The 24,867-nt window shown below is 41.9% G+C and overlaps 1 protein-coding gene across 3 annotated transcripts in view; it reads right to left on the bottom strand.

Annotated features, from left to right (window-relative positions):
• crocc2 (ciliary rootlet coiled-coil, rootletin family member 2) overlaps positions 1–24,867 on the bottom strand; it is a 49,097-nt gene that overhangs the window by 19,241 nt on the left and 4,989 nt on the right. For all 3 annotated transcript variants that reach the window (XM_049586984.1, XM_049586985.1, XM_049586983.1), the window contains exons 4-17: positions 13,137–13,295; positions 12,950–13,033; positions 11,057–11,160; positions 8,800–8,944; positions 8,247–8,353; positions 7,476–7,682; positions 6,254–6,350; positions 5,984–6,073; positions 5,748–5,882; positions 4,742–4,941; positions 4,028–4,210; positions 3,448–3,592; positions 3,204–3,350; positions 2,190–2,420 (exon numbers count right to left, since the gene is read on the bottom strand). In XM_049586984.1, coding sequence (XP_049442941.1) covers positions 2,190–2,420; positions 3,204–3,350; positions 3,448–3,592; positions 4,028–4,210; positions 4,742–4,941; positions 5,748–5,882; positions 5,984–6,073; positions 6,254–6,350; positions 7,476–7,682; positions 8,247–8,353; positions 8,800–8,944; positions 11,057–11,160; positions 12,950–13,033; positions 13,137–13,295 — 2,034 coding nt within the window. The remainder of the gene's footprint in view (positions 1–2,189; positions 2,421–3,203; positions 3,351–3,447; positions 3,593–4,027; positions 4,211–4,741; positions 4,942–5,747; positions 5,883–5,983; positions 6,074–6,253; positions 6,351–7,475; positions 7,683–8,246; positions 8,354–8,799; positions 8,945–11,056; positions 11,161–12,949; positions 13,034–13,136; positions 13,296–24,867) is intronic.

The following is a 24,867-nucleotide window of genomic DNA, read 5'->3' as shown; positions in this document are numbered from 1 at the left end:
GACTTTGTGTGAAGGTAGCGACCAGGTGCCACAACGTAAGAAGCAGGCATCCAAGAGGAAGCATCAAAAATTGGGGACAAAATGCTGAAACTGGCAGTATCGTCAACAAAAAGTAGCTGACAATTCCTGCACAATATACATGTAAAGTCTAACAAAAGATTATTGTTTGAAAGTACTGAGATTTTCCTGGGATTTATCTTGTAGTAATTCACCGAATTTGGCAGATTATCTAACTGGAAATTGCACTTGAATGCAAACATGATAGATCTGGTGAATGGGCTACATTTATATAGAGCTTTTCAACCTTACCAGACAAAGCGCTTTACAAATTGCCTCTCATGCACCGATTCGCACCCATACTCAACTGCACAACTGCTGCCATACAAGAGGCTGGCCTTCCTGTCAGGAGCACCCTGGGGTTCAGTGTCTTGCTCAAGGACACTTTAACACTCAGAGAGAAAGAGTCAGGGATCAAACAACCAAACTTGTGATTAAAGGACGACCTGCTGGAAGGTCCATTATTTCAGGGAAGAATCTCAGAACTATGCAAGGTGGCAGCTTCTAAGAGAATATCCTAAAGCCTTATAAATGAGGCAGAGAAATACAATAATAAATTGGGAATATTTCAGTGTTTTTTACCCGCTACAGGGGAACCAGTGAACACACTTTTTTGTGAATAGGGGGATTTATGTTGCAAAGTATCGAGCTCATAAAATACACAGATGTGCTTATATTGATAGTTTTGTTCCAAAATGTAACACACAGAGACAATTTGTCTGTACTGTGGACAGCTCTTGGTGGGATTGTCATGAATGCAGGAGGGTGGATGTGTCGGTGAAGATTCTCAGTCATCCAGGTCATGGTAATCCTGAGTGCTATATCGTAGGCAACTGGACTTGCTTGAGTTTCTCGGCTTTAAACTCTGTGACTCCACACCAGTCCTTTAGAACTGAAGAAGCTTCTTGGATGAGAGGCGAAACGTCTTCAAGAAACTCAAGCAAGTCCAGTTGCCTACAATATAGCATTTAGGAGGGTGGATGTGGCGATGGTGCAACTGAAGGAACCATTTATATGGATACTATTTTGTCACTCATCTTTTATGGACTCTAAGTGGACATTAAACAGGGCTAGTATTTTCCTATTGAACGGATTGTTAAAGGTTTACAGCACCTGTCTCAACCCAACTGAGTATACCTTCCAATCAAGCCTGTCTCTTCTGACTGAGGTGGTTCTATAAGGCATTTATTCTGATTATTAGTGGAATATTAGGGTCCATGCAAACAAATCTTAAGATAAAGCTCTGTCCTGGGACAGAAAAAACACGTTTACTGGAAGCTGTAAGATCTCAAAACTGTATGTCCCTGGCCTGTTACGAACACACTATCACACAATGTCTGGGTCTATAATGGGCGCCTGCAACTTCTAATATTTCACTGTAACTAATTCTTTGAAAAGCAACAATCGCTGCTATTTAACCCAACGAAAATGAACTCACACTGACTAAATATTGGCACATGATGTCTTTCAGCCTCTCCTCAGGTAAATAAATATCAGAGTAGAAGTACACCAATGTTTAATGATGTGAGTGGCGCCCAATAAGGGAATGAAACACGAGCTCCATGCAGTGGAGGTCACGGCAGAGCTTATTTTATACACACATGATTTATTTTTACAGATAAGCTGTCTAAAAATGTTTGGACGGAATTTGTCAAATTGTTTAGGTTTGTTATATTCTAGCAGAGATCAACGCGGATATCCCAGTTTCACATTCGGAACAGATAACAAAACAGGAGAGGATTCCTTTCATTCTTCAGGGGATGAAATCTGGATCTGCCGAGGGAAGGATGGGAATACTTTAGGTGTTAATTTATTGGGTTTTTCACTAAACCCCCACTGGATATTATATGTCTATCTATTTATCTTTTCCAGTTCACATTTGTTCATGAAGATCCCTTGCTTGTTATGTCCCAAGTTACTCATAAAACACAGAGAGGGGCTCAAACTGCTCTCCGTATCCCATTAGAAAGAAAAAAAAAAAACTCTAGCAGATGTGGCCAGTACCTCCGATACATTTTAATGTGACAATGAGCTCCGTGAACCTGCTGAAAGCTATTAATAACATCAACATGGTTCTCCCCCAGGTGGAGGGAGTTGGGGGGATGGAGGCTGGATGGCCGGGGGTCTCTGACCTGGGAGTGCTGCTCCAGGGCCTGAGCGTTCTCCGTCTGCAGCAGGCTCAGCTCTGCTTCCAGCTTCTGGCAAAGATCCTGTAAGTGGCTGTGGGAGCTCTCCAGGGCCTGTTTGTCAGCGAGCAGATTCATCATGTCCTGTTGCACCCGCGCCGTCTCCTCCCTGGCTGCTGCCCGCTCCATTTCAGCTTCCCGTCTACGTTCACCGAGCTCCGTCTTCTCACCTTCTGTCTGGAGGGGAAACTGAAATATTTCACTTCTGTCCTGTTCAACTCTGCCTTCCATCAGTGTTACAGGGCAACTGCACCATGTCCACTATTTTTTAATTCTGTAAGTAAGTAAAGTTTATTTAATGTAGCATTTTAGAGGAATAAATTTGTTAAAAATAAGATCATAAAACTGTAAAAATCATTTAAGAGAAACAAACAAAAAATATAGCAACAACATACCTTAAAACACACAAAAATTACAAACTCTAGACTGTACAAGGTGAGACAAAGGCCCATTAGAATAAATGAGCCTTCAGCTACTTTTAAGGCGTCAACACAGACCGCAGATCACATGTGATCACTAAGTGACCTACTGGTTATATAACGGTGGAGCAGGTCAGAGATGTACACAGGTGCCTGACTATGCACTAAAACCCTCTGAGACATGCAAGACCACCCGCGATCCTCGGGGTTCCCTCCTCACAACAGGATATCAGATTGTAAATTCTAAACATGTTGAATATTTGTGATATGAAATTGGTGTTGTCAGGATGGACTTCCAGGCAGATTGTGGGATGTTAAAAACACTCTTAACGTACCTCACACCTAAAGAAAATCTGGCAGGATTATCTTTGGGAGCTATCAAAAAAATTAGGGCTTTGCTGAGTTTTGCATGTTGGTATAGTCACAATGAGTGTTTAATGACGTTGGCGCTGTCTTGTCATTGTTTTGAGTTAGTCAGGAGGAAGGTCTTTGAGAGATATATTCAGTCACAGTATTCATGAACAAAATCAACACTACTGACCTGGAGCAGTATACGATTGAGTTCCACCTTGTCTTTAGCTAAGCCTTCGCTCAGGGCAGCCATCTTGGCCAGAGAATCTTTAAGGGCAGCCTCCTGATTCTGCAGTTTGGTGAGGGCTAACTCATGAGCAGCACTCTGAGACTCCATCTGTGGAGCGAGGCATAAATATTAGATAGACTGATACCCTCAGGGAGAATCTAGTAAATCAGATCAGGCTACCTGGTGCAAACAAACAGCAGTCTACCTTGCTGAGCGCCAGAGCGAGGCTGGCCTTATCATCCTCCAACACCTCCTTCTGCAGGGTGACTTGACTCAGAGCCTCCTTCACTGTCACAAGCTCCCTGCGCAGATCTGAGTGTTTCCCTTCAAGCTCCTCCAGACTCCTCTCACTGGGACACAAAATGCAACACATACATGACTCTCTCACATCGTGTCTTTGTCTAACACACACGCAGATCATTTATATAAACAAAATCCCTTAACAGCAATCTATCTCCACTTTGAAAGAAGGAGAAATGTTGGTGCCAGAGGCCAGAACTCTGAGGGAGTTACTTTTTTGCTGTATCGCATGTCCTGCTCCAATTTTCAGCTAATCAAATTTTTTTTAAAGCAAAAGAAACCCTCAAAAAAGCTGTCCTCTTCCATGAGCGCAGTAATGCAATGTAAATCATTTACATTTTCATCCAACTGTCATCTGGGTACATTGCCGGCTGGAGAATGACATGTGTTCCTGATCTGAACTGTAAACAAACGGAGCTTGAAAACAATCGCTGGTGACGGGATGCGTGTTGTGTAACGGTCATTCTCCCTTGCTCGTGCTGTACCCTCTTTGGGCCTCTGTGCGCTGGCGTGCCAGCTGCATCTCCAGATCCTCTCTCTGCTGCCTCAGGAGGTCCCGCTGTCTCTGGAGCTCCAGTGATGAGCCTCGCAGTACCTCCAGCTCGGCACGCTGGGAGTCCACCTCCTGCTGCAGCCCTGACAGCAGCTTCTCCAGGCTGCTCTTCTCACTGTGAGACACAGAGGTACAGAGAGTTTGTTAAGGTCAGCTGTTGCACAATGTGGATCTTCATTATTAGAACACTTCATATTTCTAAAAAAAGAACCATAACAAACACTTCTTGTATAAATATTGTTTTTGGCGAGGTTTCAGTACATTCAAATATGCTCTGGTAATGATGGTGAAGATTTTCTACTCAACCCCAAACTATAACTGTCATCTATAAAGGATGATAAAATGACATATCGACCAATAAATATATAAATAAATATGTAAATAAATACATACATGAATAAACAAATAAAGTAAATAAACAAAAAATAAATTAATACAGTAAAAAATAAATTCATAGGTAAATAAATAAATGTATAAATAAATATATGAGTAAGCGAATAAATCCGTGAATAAATTAAAAAAAAATAAATAAATACATAATACAGACCAAAAAAAAAAATGTTAATAAATAAATAAATGCATACATAAGAGCAGGAATAACTTAATAAATGCATAAATAAATCAATAATTAAATGTTTCGGTGTACCTTGAGCTGAGCTCCAGTGAGCAGCGGTATCTGTTGCTGTCTCTGACGCTTTCCTCCAAAGCCTTTTTAGCCTCCTGACTTTCCCTCCTCACTTCCTGGATCTTCTGCTCCATCTCTCTCCTCTCAGTGTCTCTCTGCTGCAGGTGATCACGCAGTGTTTCCACCTGCTCCAGGGCGGCATCCAGACGCCCATGCAGGTCCTGTGGGATGTACATGGACGCATTGTTTGAAGTGTGCAGGTAAAGAAAGTAGAGTGAAATGTCATGACAGTCTCTAAAACAAATAAAACAGTGGTTCTCAATAATTTTGGCATTTCTGACCTCTTAAAGGGACAGTTCACCCCAAAATCTAAAGCACATGTTTCTCCTCTTCCATGTAGTGCTATTTATCAATCAGATTGTTTTGGTGTGAGTTGCTGAGTGTTGGAGATACCAGCAGTAGAGAGGGACCTAGACTGCACTCAGCTTGTGGTGATTAAAGCACCAAAAAATACATTTGAAAAACTCAACAGCAATGTCTTTTTCCAGAAATCATGACCAGCTTACTCAAGATAATCCACAGGCCTTGCTGTAAGCAGTTTCATGTAGGAATTATTTTCTTTGTACTGAACTACACCCACCAACAGTATCACTGCACAGAAGGAAACGTGCATCTATTCATGGACGAGAGGCTCATACTCGATACAGCGTTAGATGTAAACAATAATGATGTCCTCCTTGGCTGAGCTGTAATGTTAGTTAGCTTAGTAGTGCTAGGTGAGTTAGCAATAGAAAAGGCAGACATCTCTTCGGCCGATATCTCCAACACTTTCACCAAAACAATCTAGATTCATAAATAGCACTACAGGTAAAAGGAAAAATGTGTATATTTGATGAAAATAAAGCTTCCTTTAATCATTTTATAACCTCTCAGGTTTCTATTAGTTTCCTACCTTCAGGTTGGGAGCCACTTGTCTAAAACATGTACAATGACAAAAGAAAAGCAAAGACAGACACTTTAGTTGAACCTGTGTTTGTTTATGATACTTGGAGAGAGCACTCTGCACAGCTATCAGCGTCGTGTTCCTCAGAGGAGACCGGCCATGAAGGGGTGAAGATGACAAACTTTCAGAGCCACTGCCATCACCGTCGCCACCAACCAACTGGGTAAGGCAGATATAATGATGGAGAATGAGACAAAACATGGATCTTCTGTGTGCTAACATCATGCATGACCTCGGTCAGTGTGTGCTTTTGTTCTGACCTGGTGAACGTGACATAAAACCTTCTGCAGGGCTTGGATCTCTGTGTGGAGGACCTCCATCTCTGCTTTATCCTCTGTTCTCCTCGTCTCCTGAGCAGGAAACCATTAAGGTCAGATAAGCAGCACACATAGAGCAAGCCTGACATTCCCCAGACTGCAGCCCTCTAGACGAGGAAGTCGTGGAGTTTATCAAGCCCGGGGTCCAGACTACAACCCAATTTAACCGCCCGTCTATCTACCACCTCCCAGGCATGATTCCCAGGGTCCCACCATCCTGTCCAGACTGATCTGCATGGTGTTGAGGCTGGAATCCTTCCCACTGTTCTGGCTGCGGAGGTGCTTCACCGTGTCAGTCAGCTCCAGGATCCTATACAGATAAATATGCATATAAATATAGGACACACAGACTCACGATCTCCTGAGACACTGAAGACACATGACTGACATGTACTCCTCCTCAGCCAGACCATCAACGCTATCATATTCTCTGCATAGAATTATAGGATTAACAATGACTTTTGATAAGATCAAAGCCAGCTGAATACAAAGGCACTGACATTTCTGCAGTCCTCTGTCCTCTGCAAAAGACAGAGGTCACTGAGGATAGCTTCTTGGGCAAGTCCTAGTCCTAGTCCTCGTCGACTACAATATGGAGGACAAAAAATGGCATGAGTATCAATAAATAAATAAAAAATGCTATGTCAATGCCATTCTTATGCCATGTTTGCAATCTTATAATTTTAATTTATTAAAATGATAATAAAAATGCATTTGCAAAAAAATAAATAAATGTATAAATAAATACAGGAATAAAAAATAAATATGAAAATAAATACAGTAAATAAATAAATGATAAAAATATTATGGAAATAATTAAATAAATAAAAAATAAATAAATGCCTCATAAACATACAGACACAGAAATACAGAAAAGATGTAGGTGTGCAAAAATGTAGAAATAAAATTAAGGTATTTATTTGTGTCCTGTTTTAACTAACTTTTTTATTTATTCATGCATTTATCTATTTATTTCCATGTTTTTTTTAATTAATATATCTAATATATCTACTGATTTCACCATTTATTTATATCCATATTTGATACAATTCATTTATTCCTGTAATTATTTATTTATTAATATGTTTATTTATTTATTTATTTATTTATCACTGAATTTATTTATATGTTTATTGATACTTCAGTCATTTCTCGTCCTCCATAAGCTAAGCCAATTCACAGAATGTAGAATAACATGGCTGTGGGGTTTGTGCTGTCAGTCTGAAGTTTTAAGTTTGGGGGGCTGACTTAAAATGTTGTTAATCACACAGTTATTTTCATTAGTAGTTAATGAGTCCAACATTCATGGTGAAAAATGTATCGGCTTTTGAGAAATAAATTGAGGGATTTCGAAGTTGTTCTAAGTTCTAAGTTCCAAAAGAAAGGAGGGAAATGATACAGTCGACAGGCCCAAAGAATTCGTAGATGACTTCACCTGGAGTTAAGCTCGATTTTCTCTGCATCCCAGCGACCCTGAAGCTGCATGGCCTCTTTGAGCTTGTCCTTCAGCTGTCTCTCCAGTGCTGACATCCCCACACCACTAGAGGTGCTCTCCTGTGTTACTCTGGCCTCTAAGTTCATGCAGGCAACATGCAGCTGCCGGCTGGCAGCGACACACTCCCCGCGCATATCAGACAGTGTCCTGTTGAACAGAATAATGTGCATCAAGATTTACTGACTGTATCATAACATAGGAAAAATCGGAAAGGGTAAGAAAACATGACATGCTGTTTTTGTTCATACGGTTGTGAGCCATTAGTCCAACTAAATAACTGTCTGCTTGTATTTGCAAAGGATGGATGTCTATGGCATTTAAGCTCTGGGATCAGGGCTCACTTTGAAGTGTCTTCAGTTTAAATTATAGTACTGTACAGCTGTCTATGGGCTGAGCAATCATTGTTACAGCAAATGACTCTTCAGTAGTTCTTGTCGTGGTTCAACATGATAGAGGCTATGTCTTATAGAGATCAAGCTTTGCCTTGATGGATGATTTCAACAGTGAAGCGAGACACCTTAAGCCATCTGCCCCCCCCAGTGAGGAAACAATGAGCAGGGGGACTGGCGACCCTGTTGACCTGTTCCACTTTGATCCTTGGCTGAGAGAGATGGATTCTGGTTGCAGTCGTGAGTGTGAGACGCAGGAGCGGTGGGGGTTCTTGTGGAATCCTGAATCGCTGGAGGGATTCTGGCAGTGCGCCACGCTCACCTGTCAGTGAAAGTCCTTAGCTGGGTGAAAGTACTCCGCAGGGAAGCAGCCTGGCGCCACAGAGCTCTGACACGAGCCTGTTCACGACTCAGCCGGGAGGCGCATGTCTGCAGAGAGAAGCACACAACAAGGGGACGAGGGTGGGTGGTAAGGGTTGCTTACAGCAAATGATGGCACCCTTCATTTTATTGTGATACCAAACAGATGCAATACTGGAACTCCTGGACTCACACTGGCACACATACAAATAATTGGATTTCCCTGAATCAACAGATGTAGCCCATTTACAGCACGAACGCCAGATTGTTTGCACAAAATTTTCCTCCCCCTCAGCACTTGGAATGTTTTCACAGGAAACAACAACTCAAAAATCATAGCAATGAAATGAACAGGGAATGAGAATGAATTGACAAAACTGGCCATGAATGGAATTCCTACCCCATGTGAACTCAACAGGACTTTAATTGCACAATCTCTGTACAGAAAGGGATAAACTTGAGCTTTCCCTGTTGCTTTTCTGACTCAAGCACTTCATTTTTGTGGTTTTTCTCACCTCTTGCTCTCTCCGCAGACGGGTATCACACAAGTCAACGTCTTCGCGAGCTTTCCACAAGCTCTCCGTTAGCCCCTGGTTGACAGTGCCTGCCTGCTCCAGTTGTTCCCGCAGCACAGAGTTGACTTGGCTGAGGCTTGCACACCTGGATATAACATTATTTATTATAACATAATGACAGTGAGAGACCATTTGGCACTACTCCCCTGACAAACGAGTCTCATGACACCCTCCTGTAACACTTCCACAGCCCCCCATTTAAATCGCAGGCATATCACTCTTACATGTAGCCTCTAGATCCACCCTTGCCAACCGGAGGGCGAACATGTGAGACAGTTTTATAACGTCTGTGTCAGCTTAGATGTAATATCAACCAGATCTGCTTGCAGAGTCATTTACAAAAACGTTTACATCATTCTCACACTAAACACACACCCTGTTACAGTAAAGCACGCCACATTGACTGTGTTTACATGCACACTAATATTCCAGTATTGTTCCAAATATGACAAGAATCTGAAATTGATATGTGTCATGTAAACAGCATGTTCCAAATCAGACCTTAGTCCAAATGTAGCAATTTCCAGTTAAGACATTTGTGATATGCCGATATTATTTGGGTTTTTAAGCATTATTTGGACATATTTGGAATATGGAATATGGTATATTTGGGGTTTTTGACGCAGTTTGCGATACACAGGATCTTGCCTGTTTACAGTCAGCTCTGTGTTCTGTATACAAACCAACCAGCCAACAGTTTGCAAGGCTGCAGTAGAGATACATACCCAGAAGACAAGTCCAAAGCTTTGGTTGTTAGGTGGAACATACCTATTTTTTTAAACATTATAAAAGACTAAGGCATCAGCAGGTTTTCTGATATGCGCAAATATTGCAATGCAACATTTTCTAGAAGGTGGTTGAAGGAATGAAAGAGCGAGGTGAAGTCTGTCACTGGTGGAAAGCTAAACTTAATTTTGAGGGCTTTAATGGATTAAAGGAATGACACGTTAATAGATCCAGGGCGTTTTTAAAATCATTATTAGGCCTATTCTTATTTATTAAAATACATATATATATATACAGCCTATTTAGAATCTGGGCTGTTTATAAAACATTCAGGGCTGAAACCTCTGATGCCCAGACGTAACAATGCCACTGGAGGTTGGCGCTGTGAAGAAGTGAGAGGTGGATCTGACTCTCAGACTGTAGTGACGCGTCACCTGTCACTGAATGGGCCGTTTTTTTGTACCAGGCTGTAAACTTGTTTATTTCTGCTGTAAATCTCAAGTGGCCATTTGACGCAAAGAAGCAAAATGGCACAAGCTACTTCAGCTGTTTCACTTTTCCATATTTAAACGTGTTAAATGACATGTTAGGGTATGTTAATTAGAGTTTGCATGGCTGTATGTAAACAGGAATATTAGTGGAATATTAATTTTCATTAGTCATGTAAAAAGCTTAGTAGAAATATTGACTTTTTAGGAATAAGGGCCAGAAACCAGAATATTTTCTGCATGTAAAAGTATTCACTGCTGTCTCTGGTTATCTGTCTGAAGGAAAGCCAAGCCCATGTTTGCAAGTATGGGATGATATCCTGTTTAAAGGGAACTGAGCAGCAGTAATCCCAATAATTAGCAGAAACAAAGTGGAGGCTGTAGGCCTAATCTCTACATTGCACTTACATTACAAAGTGCTTCAGTGGATCGAGCTCTGCAGTGAGTGATATTTTAGGCAGTAAAAACGATCAGGTCTCTGCCATGGGCATTTCAAATAAAGTTCCATAACTATATAAATCACAGGGCATTAAAACCTGGCCTCAGCTGCAGAGGTTGGCCCACACTTAATGTGAGGCATCATTAAAATGCTTTGGAGAAGAAAGCCAACATAGTCCCACTAATTTTCTCTGACAAATTGGATACTGTGATTATCTGCCAAGGGCAGGTTCTGCCTTCTCCCTGCAGCAGGGGCAGGGCAAACGCAGCAGGAGGAACTGCTGGGAACATCTCTGGTGCACACATTTCTCAGAAATATTTCGGCACGATCTCTGCTTCTCAACAAGAAACAGAGAAATAAAAAAGCAAATTCTAACAGGTTTATCCATGAATTTACTGCTTGAAGTCTGCAGCCAAATAGCGACTCCCTGCTGCTGCAGATTATTTCAGGAATCCGAACTTTGTGCTCTTTTTCTAAGACTCACAGATATGTATTACTTATGGATACAGAAGCTGTACACGTTTCTGTGGTGTCCATCACTCACCTCTTCTGCTCCTCCTCCAGCTCAGCAGACTTTTTCTGGATAGCCATGTTGAGATCCTGCTCTGTCTGCTGCTGACGCTGAGCTGAGTCCAGGTGAGCCTGCAGCTGAGCACACACACACAAAAACACACCACCACGACTGGCATCTCGGTAACACTTCAGTATTTGGTCGTGCTGTAAATTAGCAGTTAACTAATATTTAGAAAGCAACACAATTACAGTGAAAATCCGCTAATCCAAACTCTCTGCGGAGGCCACTCGGCCAAGAATAATATTTGGATGAATTAAATACATTTAAATAAAAGCACAACTCTTATTCACGACATTAAACCCATGTTTTACCTTTACTTATGCATTATTCCTTTACTGGTTGACTTTCATAGCTTGCTGGATTTAAACAAATGAGCATGAAGGATAAAATAATATTACAGAATTTTGAATGGAGATATAATGGCTTATTATATGTCCAAATATGTCCAAAGATTAGTTTAACACTTAAACACTGTTTTGAGTATTTTTGCAAAAATTAATTCTAATGATCAAGATTTGACAAACATTATGCAGTAAAATAGAAAACAGCTAAAAGAATAACAATGCTAGCAAAGCAAATTTAGTTAATCAGCCAGTTCAAAAATATTTTGGGTTGGTTGGGCGTAAAGGCCCTGACACACCAAGCCAACTGGTTGTTGCTCAAATTTGAGCTGTTGGTGAGCATCTGCCATCCGAGTCGTTGTGGTGTCCCGCACTATTGCCCCCTGTCGGCCCCTGTCGGCCTTCTTTGGCTGATTCATCATGTAGAATTGACGTAAGCAACAGTGGAGCCAGTCAGTGAAGAGGGAGTGAGACCAAAACTAACTTAAGGTAAGATTATTTTTCTTTAGCCATTGGGACAGAAATGTTTTGTGATGATTTGTTTTATTGGTCACTGGTTAACGTGCTAACAGCCTAACTAGCGTCAAGACGATCTTCCAGTTTCCCTCTTCGAATGAGGAATATAGATTATGGCCGTCTGCTGGTGTGGAGAGTTATTTGTTCTCACACAGGAGCATAACGTACGTGCTGGTTGGCCGAGACACAGGCTACTCGAGGTGATGCAGCAGGGGACTTTCACCACCACGAGTACTCTGAAGTCAGTTTGCTGTGTCTGGGCCTTAAGGAGCAGACTAGCCTCTAGGGGTACTTTGGAGTACTGCAGGACAGTGAGATTCATTTTAAATGTAAATTTAACAAACATCAGTCATGCATAATTCCTAAAATAAATCAGTTCAATGCAACTAGAATGCCATCTTTTGCTTATTGCATGATGGAAAGAATTGGTGAGCCATGAATTTTGCGTTGGTAGTTTAGTTTCTAGTTTAGTAAATCAGATGATGGCACAGTGCTTTATTGTACCGCTTCATATAGGCTTTTATTTCTTCTTCTCTTTTTTACCAAAATTGCTTTGTGCTCATCAGGAACAACCCACCAGTTGGGAGCCAGTGCTTCAGAGCAGTGGTTCCTCACTGGTGGGTCGAGGTCCAAACGTGGGTCCCGGGTTCCCTCTTAATGTACCGCAAGTGACTTGCAGATGTGTCAAGTTTGTAAAAAACACACTTTATTCTTAGGTACAGTGAATTTCAGGCACAGAGCTTTTATTCTGAAGTGCCATGTCCTGCTTTAGAGCGAGTGACTAATGGAGAGCTCCTTCACAGAGATGGCAAACTAGCTTGACAACATGGCCAACCACAAGTATGACACTGAATGTCTTTATCTGTGTGGACCTTGAACTAATAACTACGCAGAAGTCTGGACCAGTTGGGAACCACTGCCTTAGAATACCCTTTAGACTTAGAGCTTGAATGTTTATATTTAAGCAATACTGCTTCTTGAAGATGATGCAACAGTCTAGACATACCAACAATCTCATCTTCTCAGAGTCCGAGGTCTTCTCCAGCACCTGCTGTTCTAGCTCCCCACACCTCTTCTTGTACTGAAGAACCTTGTATAAAACCAACATAAGGTGCACAGACGAACCAAAGGAACTTTATTTTTTTTCTCATGTAAAGGTTTTTGAATTGTGAGTTCTATTTATTTACAGTCACCTTGGTCTGAAGTTTCTGGACAAGTTGGGCTTGTCTCTGCTGAGCCTCCTGAAATGCCTGCAGTCTTTGCCTGTAAGCTCTCTCCTTGTTCATGGATCCTGGTGATACACTGTCCTGGTCTGAGTCCACTGGTGACGGCAGCATCAGCATCTGATCGAGCTGGATGGAGCGGAAAGACACAGGGTGGTCACGATAACAGAATTTAAAACTTTGACAAAACACTGGTGTAACAAGACAAGGTCAAAACCTAGTATATGGCTAGACATGAATCTGCTTTTACGTCTGGAACCTCCCGTCTACGATGGGCTTGAGACACACCCTCGTCTAGGACTTGGCTCAGATTCCGGGGTTACTCTCTTATCCTGAAGTCTCCTTAAAGAATCTCATCCCGTTTGATTTGGAGGTGAGAGCCTCTTGCGACCACATGCCTTTGCTGACGTCAACCCCAGCATGATTTGAACCCTGGACCTTCCACATGAAAGATGAGTGCTCTAATCACTACACTAGGGAGGCCCCTAGTATAGTGCTATGCCATTTTGCCTGTGGCTAGCTGGCTATCTAGCTAATTTACCACGCCTTTATGTTTCTGTTACAATGCTCATAAAAAATAATAGTTGTCACTCATCTGATGATAGCGATGTGTTAGTGTGTGGATGAAGCATTCCTGCAGCAGCTGGCTAGTTAGCTAGCTAGCTTGCTAATGCCCCCATCCTGTGATGCAACACTGGTTACAGAAAACAAGGAATACAGTAACACATTAACTGTCAGCACCCATGTCTCTGTCCATCAGCTTGTAAGCACCTATTCATTTTGAAAGAGCAACAGCCAATGGGGAAACACCAACTTCGATGTCTTTAGTCTCTCTGACCAATGGTGTAACTTCATCACTCACTCAGTCATTCAGGGACAGACTTTTGTCTTTATAGGGCTGACCTCAACTCTGCAGTCCAGCCAAACAGCAAAAATGGCCTAGGCATACAAAATAGGATATATACACAGATATATTTTCTTAATTAATAACCTGTACACAGCGCTGGTACAGAAAACATCACTGACCACACGCCTCCAGTCACTTTCTGGGTTTGTTGCTGGTGAAGATGCCGTATCAGACACAGGGCCATCTGTGCAGCGTTGAGTTTAAAATCATGTTATACATCTGTTCTTTACATCATCGGTACTTTCATTACTATGGAACATATAATTAACAGAGGTTGTATCGTTTTAAACATGCGGTGTTGAAAAAAGTATCCAAGTACTGACAACCGCAGTAACAAATGACCTTTGGCAAGTTTGACAATGTGACAGGACATTGCACATTGCAGTAATATACACACACTCTGCACTGTGTTTTTTACATACATTTGTAAGGTCTAATGCAACAGCCCTACAATAAATCCTTACAAAGCTTATTGTACTCTGTCTCACGGACTGTGTGTTATGTAGGTGTGCTGTGGTCATTTTTGCAGCTGTTGTGGTGTTGCTATAGTGGGCTGCGTAATACTGAACTGTCCGTCCATTCCACCATTCACAAGGATTTATTGCAGACCAAATGAGTTAGATTGCACTGTTTTATGTGGGTGTACTTAAGAAACTGGAAACTCAAGTTGGGTTTCCAGCTGAATTTTCAGAAAATCAGCAAAAGAAAAGGCTCATTTGTGCGCTTTTCCATCCACAACTGTTACTCGAATACTGGGAGCTGATTTATTGAGATAAGCAGTAGGTGGCAGTCAGTTGCCATTATACCACTGCATAAGAAGATACCTCAGTAACATCACACAGAGCCCCAGTTAAACCTCAAATGAAGAAAACTAATGGATGTGTAAGACAACGAAGAGAGTGTGCATTGGTCTATGCAATGACAGTATCTCACGACCGTACATCATAATATATTAAATCAATCTGTTTCCATTGCACTTATAGTCGCATTAACCTGATATCGATACACCAACTTTTTTACCTCCCACAAACATAGAAAAATTTCAAATTCACATAAAAACAGGCGGATGGAAACACACTCACTGACAGTGTGTCATGGAGGTGTACTATGGTCATTTTTGCAGCTGTTGTGGTGTACGTCTATTGCACCATTCACGGGGATTTATTGTACTTAACCCGTGGCTCAGTCTATCTCATCCTATATCTGGAAATACCTGTGATTAATGGTTGGGCTATGATTTCATTCAGAGAAGTCATTTAGCAGTTTTCATCAGTTCACTGTGGGTTGTGTTTGAGAAAAATAAAGTTAATGCATGGGAGCTTTGCTTGATATATTTTGACGTATACTATGCATGCAAATTTATGCCAGAAAGAATGTCTTACATCTTGACTTGTCATTACTATCATCACAATTCAATGATATTAGTACTGATGAGATTAAATGTGTGCTGCATGTTCCCCACAGAAATAGGAACTCTGTAATACTCAACATGTGATTGACTAGAAAGTTTCACAAACTTTGTATTCAAAGATGGGGTTACAGTATTAATGTCTATGGAATGTAGAAGTACAGTATGTTTGTCAATGGTTGTGTCTATCAACTGCATCTAAAAACAAAGCAACGCACTGCTCTTTCTCATTGAGGAATCTCAAATCCTCTCCCATATCTGAAATCCAAATGTCCTGTAACCTCTCAACCTCACACAACCTAAACTCCCACTGCACCACCCACTCTCTATCCTGGTGCCAGACACCCTGTCCTCACTAATACAAACCACATGGCCCCAGAGCGCTACAACACACTGCGTGCCTCCAGCTGCCCTTGCCGACTTCTCATTTAAAAGAGAGGAAGAGAGTGAGAGCGAGGGAGCCCCCTCCCCTACAACACACTCCAAACCACCATCCAAGCCCTTCAAATCAACCCTGCGACCCACTCCCTCCCACCTCTCTTCTGTACCTCATCTCTTCTCTGGGTGCTTAATCTCTCCAGCAGGCTCCAAGAGAGCCAAGACAATAGTCTCACTGTTCAACACTGAACCCCGCCACTTTGCCACCATTATTAACACATTTTCAAATGCCCTTCTCAGAATTTTATACTACAAACTACACTAACGGCCATCGTGCACTTGGCTCCGTGCTTTTGGTGTTTTTCTTCGAGGACCCAGAGAGCACAAAAGCCTCTTTTACTGCCCGTTGTTGAGGTGACAGCTTTAGGGACTGAGAAGGGAGGAACAACATGGGCGGAGTGTTTGAAACACACAGAACTGCAGCAGCTGTGTTTAAAGGGACTCCTGGAAACAGCTGTGTGCGGAGCTTTAGTGATTATGCATCTTTTCAAGTATTTTGGCACAACTATAGCAATAACACTGACTTACTAACAAGCATGTACTTTATAAATACACCTTCAATACATGGCCATAGCACACATGGTTTATTACAACACATGAACAAAATCTACATTTGGATCCTTGTGGAGGGGCCTAATGCTGTTTGGGGAAGGGGACCACACTACAACTGAGACCATGCTGTACTACACCAAGTCATGAAAACATACCAAAACTAAATCAAACTCACCCTCATAACAAGTAACTCAGAAATACAAAAGGCTCAGTTATTTCCACATATTTGCCCCTAACAAGACTCCCCAGAGGCAGCGCAGTCAACACCATGGCCAAAATTAACCCATTAAGGTGCACTGGTGCAACAATCACCCACCACTATTAACTCTCTATTAAAATGTACCAAGTGTGCACAATATAAACTTTTCTAATGATAGTGTAAAAACTAGTTAAATGATTCGGATGAAGGCCCCTGACATTTCAGTTGATACTGTACCTTAAAGCTGAGGTAGGCAGTTTTATTTTGGCGTCACTCGGCAAAAATCCCATAATAATTTTTGCATAATTGAAATTCAAGTGGACTGAGGGGACACTAGACTTCTTTACCTCTTCTTGGCTCTGATTTCAGGCTTTAGAAAATCTAGCCTGTGACAGGGGACCAATCACAGGTCATGTCAGAGAGAAGGCATTCCTATTGGCTGTTTTACCAATGCAGCTGAGGGTTCATGTCCCTTCAGATGGTGAAACCCTGATTCAGTAGCAGAAAAAGGTGTGATACCAGCATTGGCAATACCTGCCCACACTGCAATGCAACCAACGAAAGGAAGATGGACTTATCAAAAAGAGTCTCACAATAAATCAATAAAAACGTGTGTTAGTATCGGTGAGATCTTTGAGAGATGGAGATAGAACTTTCCTAACAGTTTAGCCTTCTGCCAACCAGAGCTAAAGGCTCATAGCTGCAGCTTTAAGTTAACATTTTATGTAGCTAATGTTAGCTGGAGTCTTGAATGAGAATGTGTATCACTTCAGACCACCTTGCTAGGAGGAGAGCACGCAGCAGCTCCGAAGACGGCCCATCAGTCAGCCGCCACAGAAACCAGAATGCAGCAAGTGCAGACCCCAGACTAACCACCAGCTCAGATAACTTTATGTTGCTGCCATTACACAGATTAGACCCGGTGCTGCTGCTGGCCACCAGCCTGCTGTGAAACCTGGCGGTACAGCTGCCAACAGAATGTCCGTTTTAGCAGCTGCTGCCTGATCTCCTCCAAGTGAAGCAGTTCACAGTGGTAGGGAGCAAGGCGGAGGGACAGTTGGGTGGCTAGCAAGCTAATTCTTGTGGCATTTGCAGTCAGATAAACAGAGAAAGAGTGGGGCAAGAATGGCTGAGCTGATGAGCTGCGGGCGACTCTACAATGACTGGGGTACTGTATGAAGCATGTGCATATACCTGAGGTCATGTGGTGGGAGGGGCTTGAGACAGAGAAGAGAGAGCTGCAAGAGGAAGATGCATTTTTATATTCTTTGATTGTTTTTTGCCTCTTTCAGATTTCCGCCTTCTCCATCTTTAAAGATACCCTGTGGAATTTTCGACCACTGGTAGCGCCATGAAGCTGGGTCCCTGTTTTGTTTGTACTGCGCACATGCACGGGGACATACAGGCGCATACATGAGCATCCTGGCAGCACGATATGCAGTTCTGCCGCCAGTTTCACATTACATCACTGATCAACAGTTGCCAGCGGTGACATGCAAAGAGGTGTAGCAATGCACCAACAAAGGCAATGTAGAACTACTACCAAGTAAACAAGGATGTAAACAATTCAAGATTGGACATATTTTAAAAAATTGGCTTTGTAAATGTTTCACGAGGAAGAAAATACATCCAACATGTCTGTCAGGCCTCGAGGATAAACACAAAATGTGTTTTGGTGAGGAACACTGAATGTAAACATAACTATATTTATTTAAAAGAAAACTTGTCCTTTGGAGTTGTCCTGCAATGACTTTAATGGTGTATATCCCCAAACAAATCAGCAAATAATCAAATCACTTCAAATGACACACGCAGTGAAACTTGGGCTTATGGAGCTACAATCTCTCGTCTGTCTAAAATGAAACACATCATATGAAAACATACAGTACACTGTGGGGACACACCAACCTCCCTGGAACTGGAAGGAAATACAAATTATACAAATATTGCAGATTTGTTTCTACAAATTGTGACATTAGCCTGTGTGTTTTCGCCAATATATTCTATGTGTAGTTCAGTTCCATCCAATGCTGTAGTCTACACCCTCCCTACCTTGCTGTGCACTCAGTGACCAGGTGTCCCTGGCAACCCCTGAAGGTCTCTGCCCTGCCCTGTTGAGGACGGTTGTTTGCACGTTTTCATACATAGCTGCAGTGTGTGGGCTTCTCGCCAGCGCCTCGCCCATGCTCCGCGCACTACAGAGGGGACGGGTTTTTTTTATTGTTTCTCCCCAGTCAGCTGTAAAGCAGGAGGCTGGAGGCTGCTCTGGATTAGCCATGCTCCGTGCAGGAAGCTCCCAAGAGGGCGCCATAACAGCCTGTTGTGGAGACCCCCACATTCACTGAACTCTCCTACATCACCATCTACTCCCTCGCTCTGCTTGCATCATTTAATCTCATCACCCTCATCTCCAAGTTAGTTTGAACTCATTGTTCCTCACAACACACCCATCCATCGGTGACTGTAAAAAGGCAAAAGAGAGAGGCGAGTAATCCCAGTCCTCCATCTGCCCTAACTCTGGGGCTTACAGGGCTTACTGGGGGCCCAGAAGTGTGCTCACTGAACACCCTCGCTATTTACGATCTGCCTCAGAGTACAATCGCTCTTCAGCAGCCTCCGTGGCCCCCTAAAGTGGACTGAGCCCAAACCCAATGTAGCATGACTCTTTGAGGTCATCTACTGCCATTTTGCAATAATGTTAAAGATGCAATTTATACAAAAACAGCCTTTTTATCATGGTATGTTTTATGCCTCCATATGGTTGCTTCCTTTTCTTTTTTTTCCATCTCCAAGTATCTGTGTCCTGAGCCCCGCTTATGTTTCCAAAGTAAAAGACTTCTCAGCCTCTTAAAATGTGCTTTGAATTAGCTTTTTATATTTCTTGATATTTATGATTTGTGCCACTCCTTGTATTGTCTCTTTTGATAAATACTTCAAACAACATCAAGGGATAATCTTGCTTTGATTCATCTGCCAACAAGCAACAAGAGAATCATTTTCAAGGCCCTTGTGAAGGCTTTGGTGTTTGGGCCAAAACTTGCTGCCTTGCTCATGTGGTAGATCAAAATCCAATCCATTTCAGTTACCAAGTTATGATTACAATATTCTCCCACTGACCTAATGTCACAACATTTGGAGAGCTGATAAGTCACCAGTTTATCAAATGCTTCAGCTATTCTTTTTTAAATGTTTTGAAATTTGCTTTGCATTTCTAAAGTGTCTCCTCTCTTACTGTGTAACACCGGTCAGTCCTTTTTCTCTCTGACTTTGACTCACCCAGAACAAAATCTGGCCATGAGTGCGCAGTCCAGCCAGCATGTGAAGGGTTACAGCTGCAAACGTTTTCCCTGGCTTGGCCTGGGCCCAGAGGCTTAATAAAGGGAATTAATGGAGTGCACTATCTGTCAGATTCCTAAACACAGCTGGAGCGGATGTCCATCGCCCCCAAGCTGCCCAAAAAACGCACTATCCTACTTCAACAACATACCCGCTCCCCCTTCCCCTCACATTACCCCCTGAGTGCTGACTCTGTGAAAGAGCCCCAGCTGATTGTGAAAGCTGTTTATGTATCATCACTGACGGTAATTACACAATGTGGGATAACAAACAGGGGGAATGGGAGTGAGGAGGGGGAGCTGCTGTGAGTGTGTTACCATGGAGTGAACGTTTTGGTTTCGGGGACAGCTGCTGTGATGGCACACAGGGATACAAGTGATCTGTGTAAATACGGCCAAACTAATAATACACACGGTGTACTCGCAAGCATGTGGCCGGCCTTGTAGCACTTAACACAATGCCGACAGCAAGGACAGTGCTGTGCAAAACCTACAAACACAACCCTACTAAAATAAACTACTGCATTACTATAGTGTACTATAAGAACTCTATAGTGTCTATAGTAAGTTTGTGATGTTCTATAGTGTTTTTCAACAGCTATTGTATTACAACATTTTTTTCTGTAGTGCCTTTTTATTGGCTGTAGTGGCCCTGACATATTTCAATAGTTATACCGTGTATTCTTTTATTATATATTATTTTAAAAAGCATTTAAAAACCCACACTGTTGAGTAGGTCCATCTTCTCTCTCTTGGTGCTTGAACCTTTCCTTCATCCAGAGCAGGTACTCTACCTTGTGCCAACAGTTTTACATATATGAATATTATGTATCCATAGTAATCAGACGCAACCAAAACGTCTAAGTTAAAAAAGCTGCACCCCTTGTTTCAATGCATTGAAATAAGGAACGCAGCGGCCTCATTACCTTCTTGTATTCTACATTTAGATGGTAAGGTAATTACCTTTCTAGTCTTCCTAACACTCAAAGCACTTTTACACAAGGAGTCACATTCACTCATTCTCACACACGTGGCCGGGGCTGCTGCACAGTTTTAAGACTTGAACACACCATTGGCATAGCCATCAGGATACTTCGACATGCGGAGTGGAGGAGCCGTGGATTGAACCTTAGATCTTCCAATTAGTGGACAAGCCACTCTACCACCGGAGCCACAGCCTTCCCCTAGCATGAATAAGTAATTTGTTTTAAAACTGTGTCATCTTTGTCATTTAAAAAGCGATAATAGTAATAATCAGGATAGAAATACCACATATCGTGCTGCTGAGTCAACTTTAATCAGAGCAGGAAGAATTCCTCCAGTGTAACAGCCATATCTATAGTAATACTATGATGATGTTATCGTAAATGTGTGATATTACTATAGTGTTTTGTTTGGTGTTTCTACAGTAAATATTTCAGGTAATATTACAGCGTTGCTTAGGGCCCTGTCAACACGTATACAGACATTTTGAGATTTTCCTCTATGTGTTGGCCTCTCATAAACACCACAGACTGTATACATATTAGATATAGTTACTATTATGTCAACCATTAGCTTGTGAACTGCCGTTTTGAATCCTCGAGTTCAGCATCGAGTCTATGAAGATTTAGTCTGCTTTGGAGCCAGCCTCAAGTGGCAAGTCGATGAACTGCAGTTCCGCTTTGGCTTCATTTTTTTTAGTCTTGAAGGTTGCTGCTTGGTAAACACAAACAGATCTTTAAGTCACTGATTTTTTAAAAACGCCTTCTAAGGTGCAGATTTTTCCGGTTACAGACTATGTGTGTGTGGACATATAAAATCGAGAGTTTGAGAAACTATAACATGATTTCCTCAACTTGTGCATGCTTATTGTTGCTTTGTGTAATAAGCATGCGCTACAAACAACCACGACAACAGCAGACCACACATGCGCTAACGTTTTGTTAACACTGCTTGGCCTATTGGTCCTCCTCCATGTCTGTGGTTTAAGTTCAACCAGAAACAACCATTTTGGATCAGGCACGGTTGAATCAGCAGATAGCGGGACACTTTCCAGAGTGGGATTGTTGTCGATGAGGACTGAAGGGAAAACTTAAACATGTCCAGAGCATCCCTCTTATGTTTGAGTGAGCTCCTGCAACCTTAAATTGAACAGGAATCAACTGTGATGAGATCTCTGATTGGTGTTTGGAAAAAGGTAATATCAGCCTGTACACTACTACGTTCGTCATTTTTGCGTTCTAGTATGAATGAAAATATGTTGTGAAAAGAAGGTCATATGAACATAATATTTTTTAGAATGTTGGGGGAAAATATCTGTATCCGTTAAGAATGGAAATACAATCATCATAGCAATACTATACAATATGGTATAACTGTAATTCACTATATGGTGACCATAGCCAACTCAATAGTAATTTTCTATCTTGTGTTCCCAAAAAAACATGGAATTACTAAAGCAACAGTGATTTTTTTGTGTGGTATGTTTACAGTGACTCCTAATGGTAATACTATAGTGTTTTTTGTAGGGGCTTATACATATACCAGTCAGTCAGTTCAAGACTTCACCTCTGATTAGACGCTCTTGACATGTGAAAAAGAACCGAAAACTGTGCTTAATGTTTGACTTTAAAGTCAGGTAACATGAGTAGCTTAATGTCAAATGCTGAAAAGGTTTAATGGAATACTTTCATCAAAAATTCAGCGCATGGATGGGCTTTCAAGAGTATTCTCTCTGGGGAAGGCAATTAATTTTTACAATTTCATGATAGTTGAAAGAGTCAGACTTTTTGGCAGCGCTCCATTTAAACTGCAGCCTAAATGAATGGGTTTGTGCCAGCAGGAAAAACAAACTGGAAACAGAGGGGGGTAGCAGGGTAAAAGGGGACAGTAACACAATCCCTAAAAACAGACTTTATCTGCTCTGACTATGTTTGACAGGGTTCTTATGCAGAGACCCAGGGGAGTCAAGATTTCAGAGGGCACTGGCAAATGGCAGATGGTGTCAGAAATCATTCAGCGAGAGTTTATCTTTATCCAACTGACTGCCACACTGCAGCATTGTGCAGCCACTGACAAAGAGTTCAGGCAGTAGGGTATGGATGTCTATGTCTGAGAAAATGCACACTGGCGGGGCTCCAAAAGCAACACAGAGGGTTCAGAATTCACCCCAACATGTTCTCCAACCTCCTGGGACCATCCAGCTCACAAACTGGGTCAAGGTTTATCCTGGTTCATGAGCAATTTTCTGGGGTCATCAAGGATCGTGCTGAGTGACTTAACAGAGACACAGAGGACGGCTTTCAGAGTCGAGGTGTGACCTCACCAGTATTGCATTAATGGTCTTCTGTCAAGTCAAAGAGACTTAAGGAAAGTTGGGAAAATGTGGTCTCTTCAGTTTCATGGTACTAGATGGCAGTTGAAAAACTGACATTTGAAAAACTCGATAGTGATGTCTCTTTCCAGAAATCATGACCTGGTTACTCAAGATAATCCACAGACCTTGTTGTGAGTAGTTTCATGTAGGAACTATTTTCTTTCTACTGAACTACACCAACCAACTGTATCATTGCACTGAAGGTGCAGAAGGAAGCATGCATCTACTGTTAGCTGACCTAGCACCACTGAGCTAGCTTTTTTTTAAACGTTTTGAGCACCACAGGGGAATCCCATCTAGTTTCATTGTATTTTTGGTACTAGACTGTGGTAAACTGTCCCTTTAAGGAATGGTAGACATTTTGGGAAATATGCTTATTCACTCTCTTCCCCAGAGTCACATGAGAATATGAAGCTACCGCCAGCCACCAGTCTTAGCTTAGCATAATGACTGGAAATGAGGGAAACGGCTAGATTGGCTCTGTCCAAAGTTTAAAAAAAAAAAATGCACCAGCATCATCTCTGAAGCCCACTCATCAACACATTATATCTCGTTTGCTTAAAGGAGCAGTGGGTAGGCTTTAGTGGCATCCAGTGGTGAGGCTGCAGATCGCAACCAACTAAATAACCCTCAGCCTTCTCTTTCCAAGTGTGTAGCAGAACTACAGTGGTCTTCAGGTAATGTAACAAAACAAAAGGCCCTTTCTAGAGCAAGGTCTTGGTTTGTCTGTTCCGGGCTTCTGTAGAAACACAGTGGTGCAATGTGTTATCAACCATGACCTCTTTGTCCTTACTGCCTCTAACCTCATTGCGTTGATGTGACTAATGCTAGCCAATCACAGCACAATAGGGCAGGACTGGGCAAAACACTCTTAGGAAATAAAATGTGCTGGTGCAACTTGGCGGGCTCCGTGAAAGAGGACCCACTCCTTATGTAGATATGTACGGCTCACTCTAAGGTCACAAAAACACAATCATTCTCAGTTTCAGGTGATTTTACACTACAGAACACATAATTAGGAATATTAGATTTCATTACTGTGAATAAAAACCCTTAAATCCTACACACTGCAGCTTTAATCCATAAAAACTGAGGTGTAACTGTAACAAATGATACAGGAGTTTATGTGCAAGACAATTTCTTGGCCAGAAGTCTTGAAAGGAAAAAATAAAAGAATTTATGTATAATATATATTAATATATTTTATATTTTCCTTGTTTTGTTGTCACTGTGAGGTAGCCAGGCGACTAGCAGAGACTCAATAGTCACAAGTCTGCTGTAAAATGACTATGCAACAACAACATGGTGATGTAACCGGAGAAATCAAACCCTGTGAGAGAGATTAACACCTTCCTGCTGCGGGCTTTAAAGTTTCTTTGTCTTTGGCATTGTGTGAAAAATAACCTGGTCACATCACTTCAACCTGATCCCAAAGGTTAAAAGACATTGGCCTGGATGTAGTTATGAGGGCTTGTTGTTTGACCCTTGGAACTGACATGAGGTC

The sequence above is a fragment of the Epinephelus fuscoguttatus genome, linkage group LG10 (assembly GCF_011397635.1).
Source record: "Epinephelus fuscoguttatus linkage group LG10, E.fuscoguttatus.final_Chr_v1".
NCBI lineage: Eukaryota > Metazoa > Chordata > Actinopteri > Perciformes > Serranidae > Epinephelus > Epinephelus fuscoguttatus.
The sequence above is the reverse complement of the archived record's forward strand: the minus strand, read 5'-3'. Positions and strand labels throughout refer to the sequence as shown.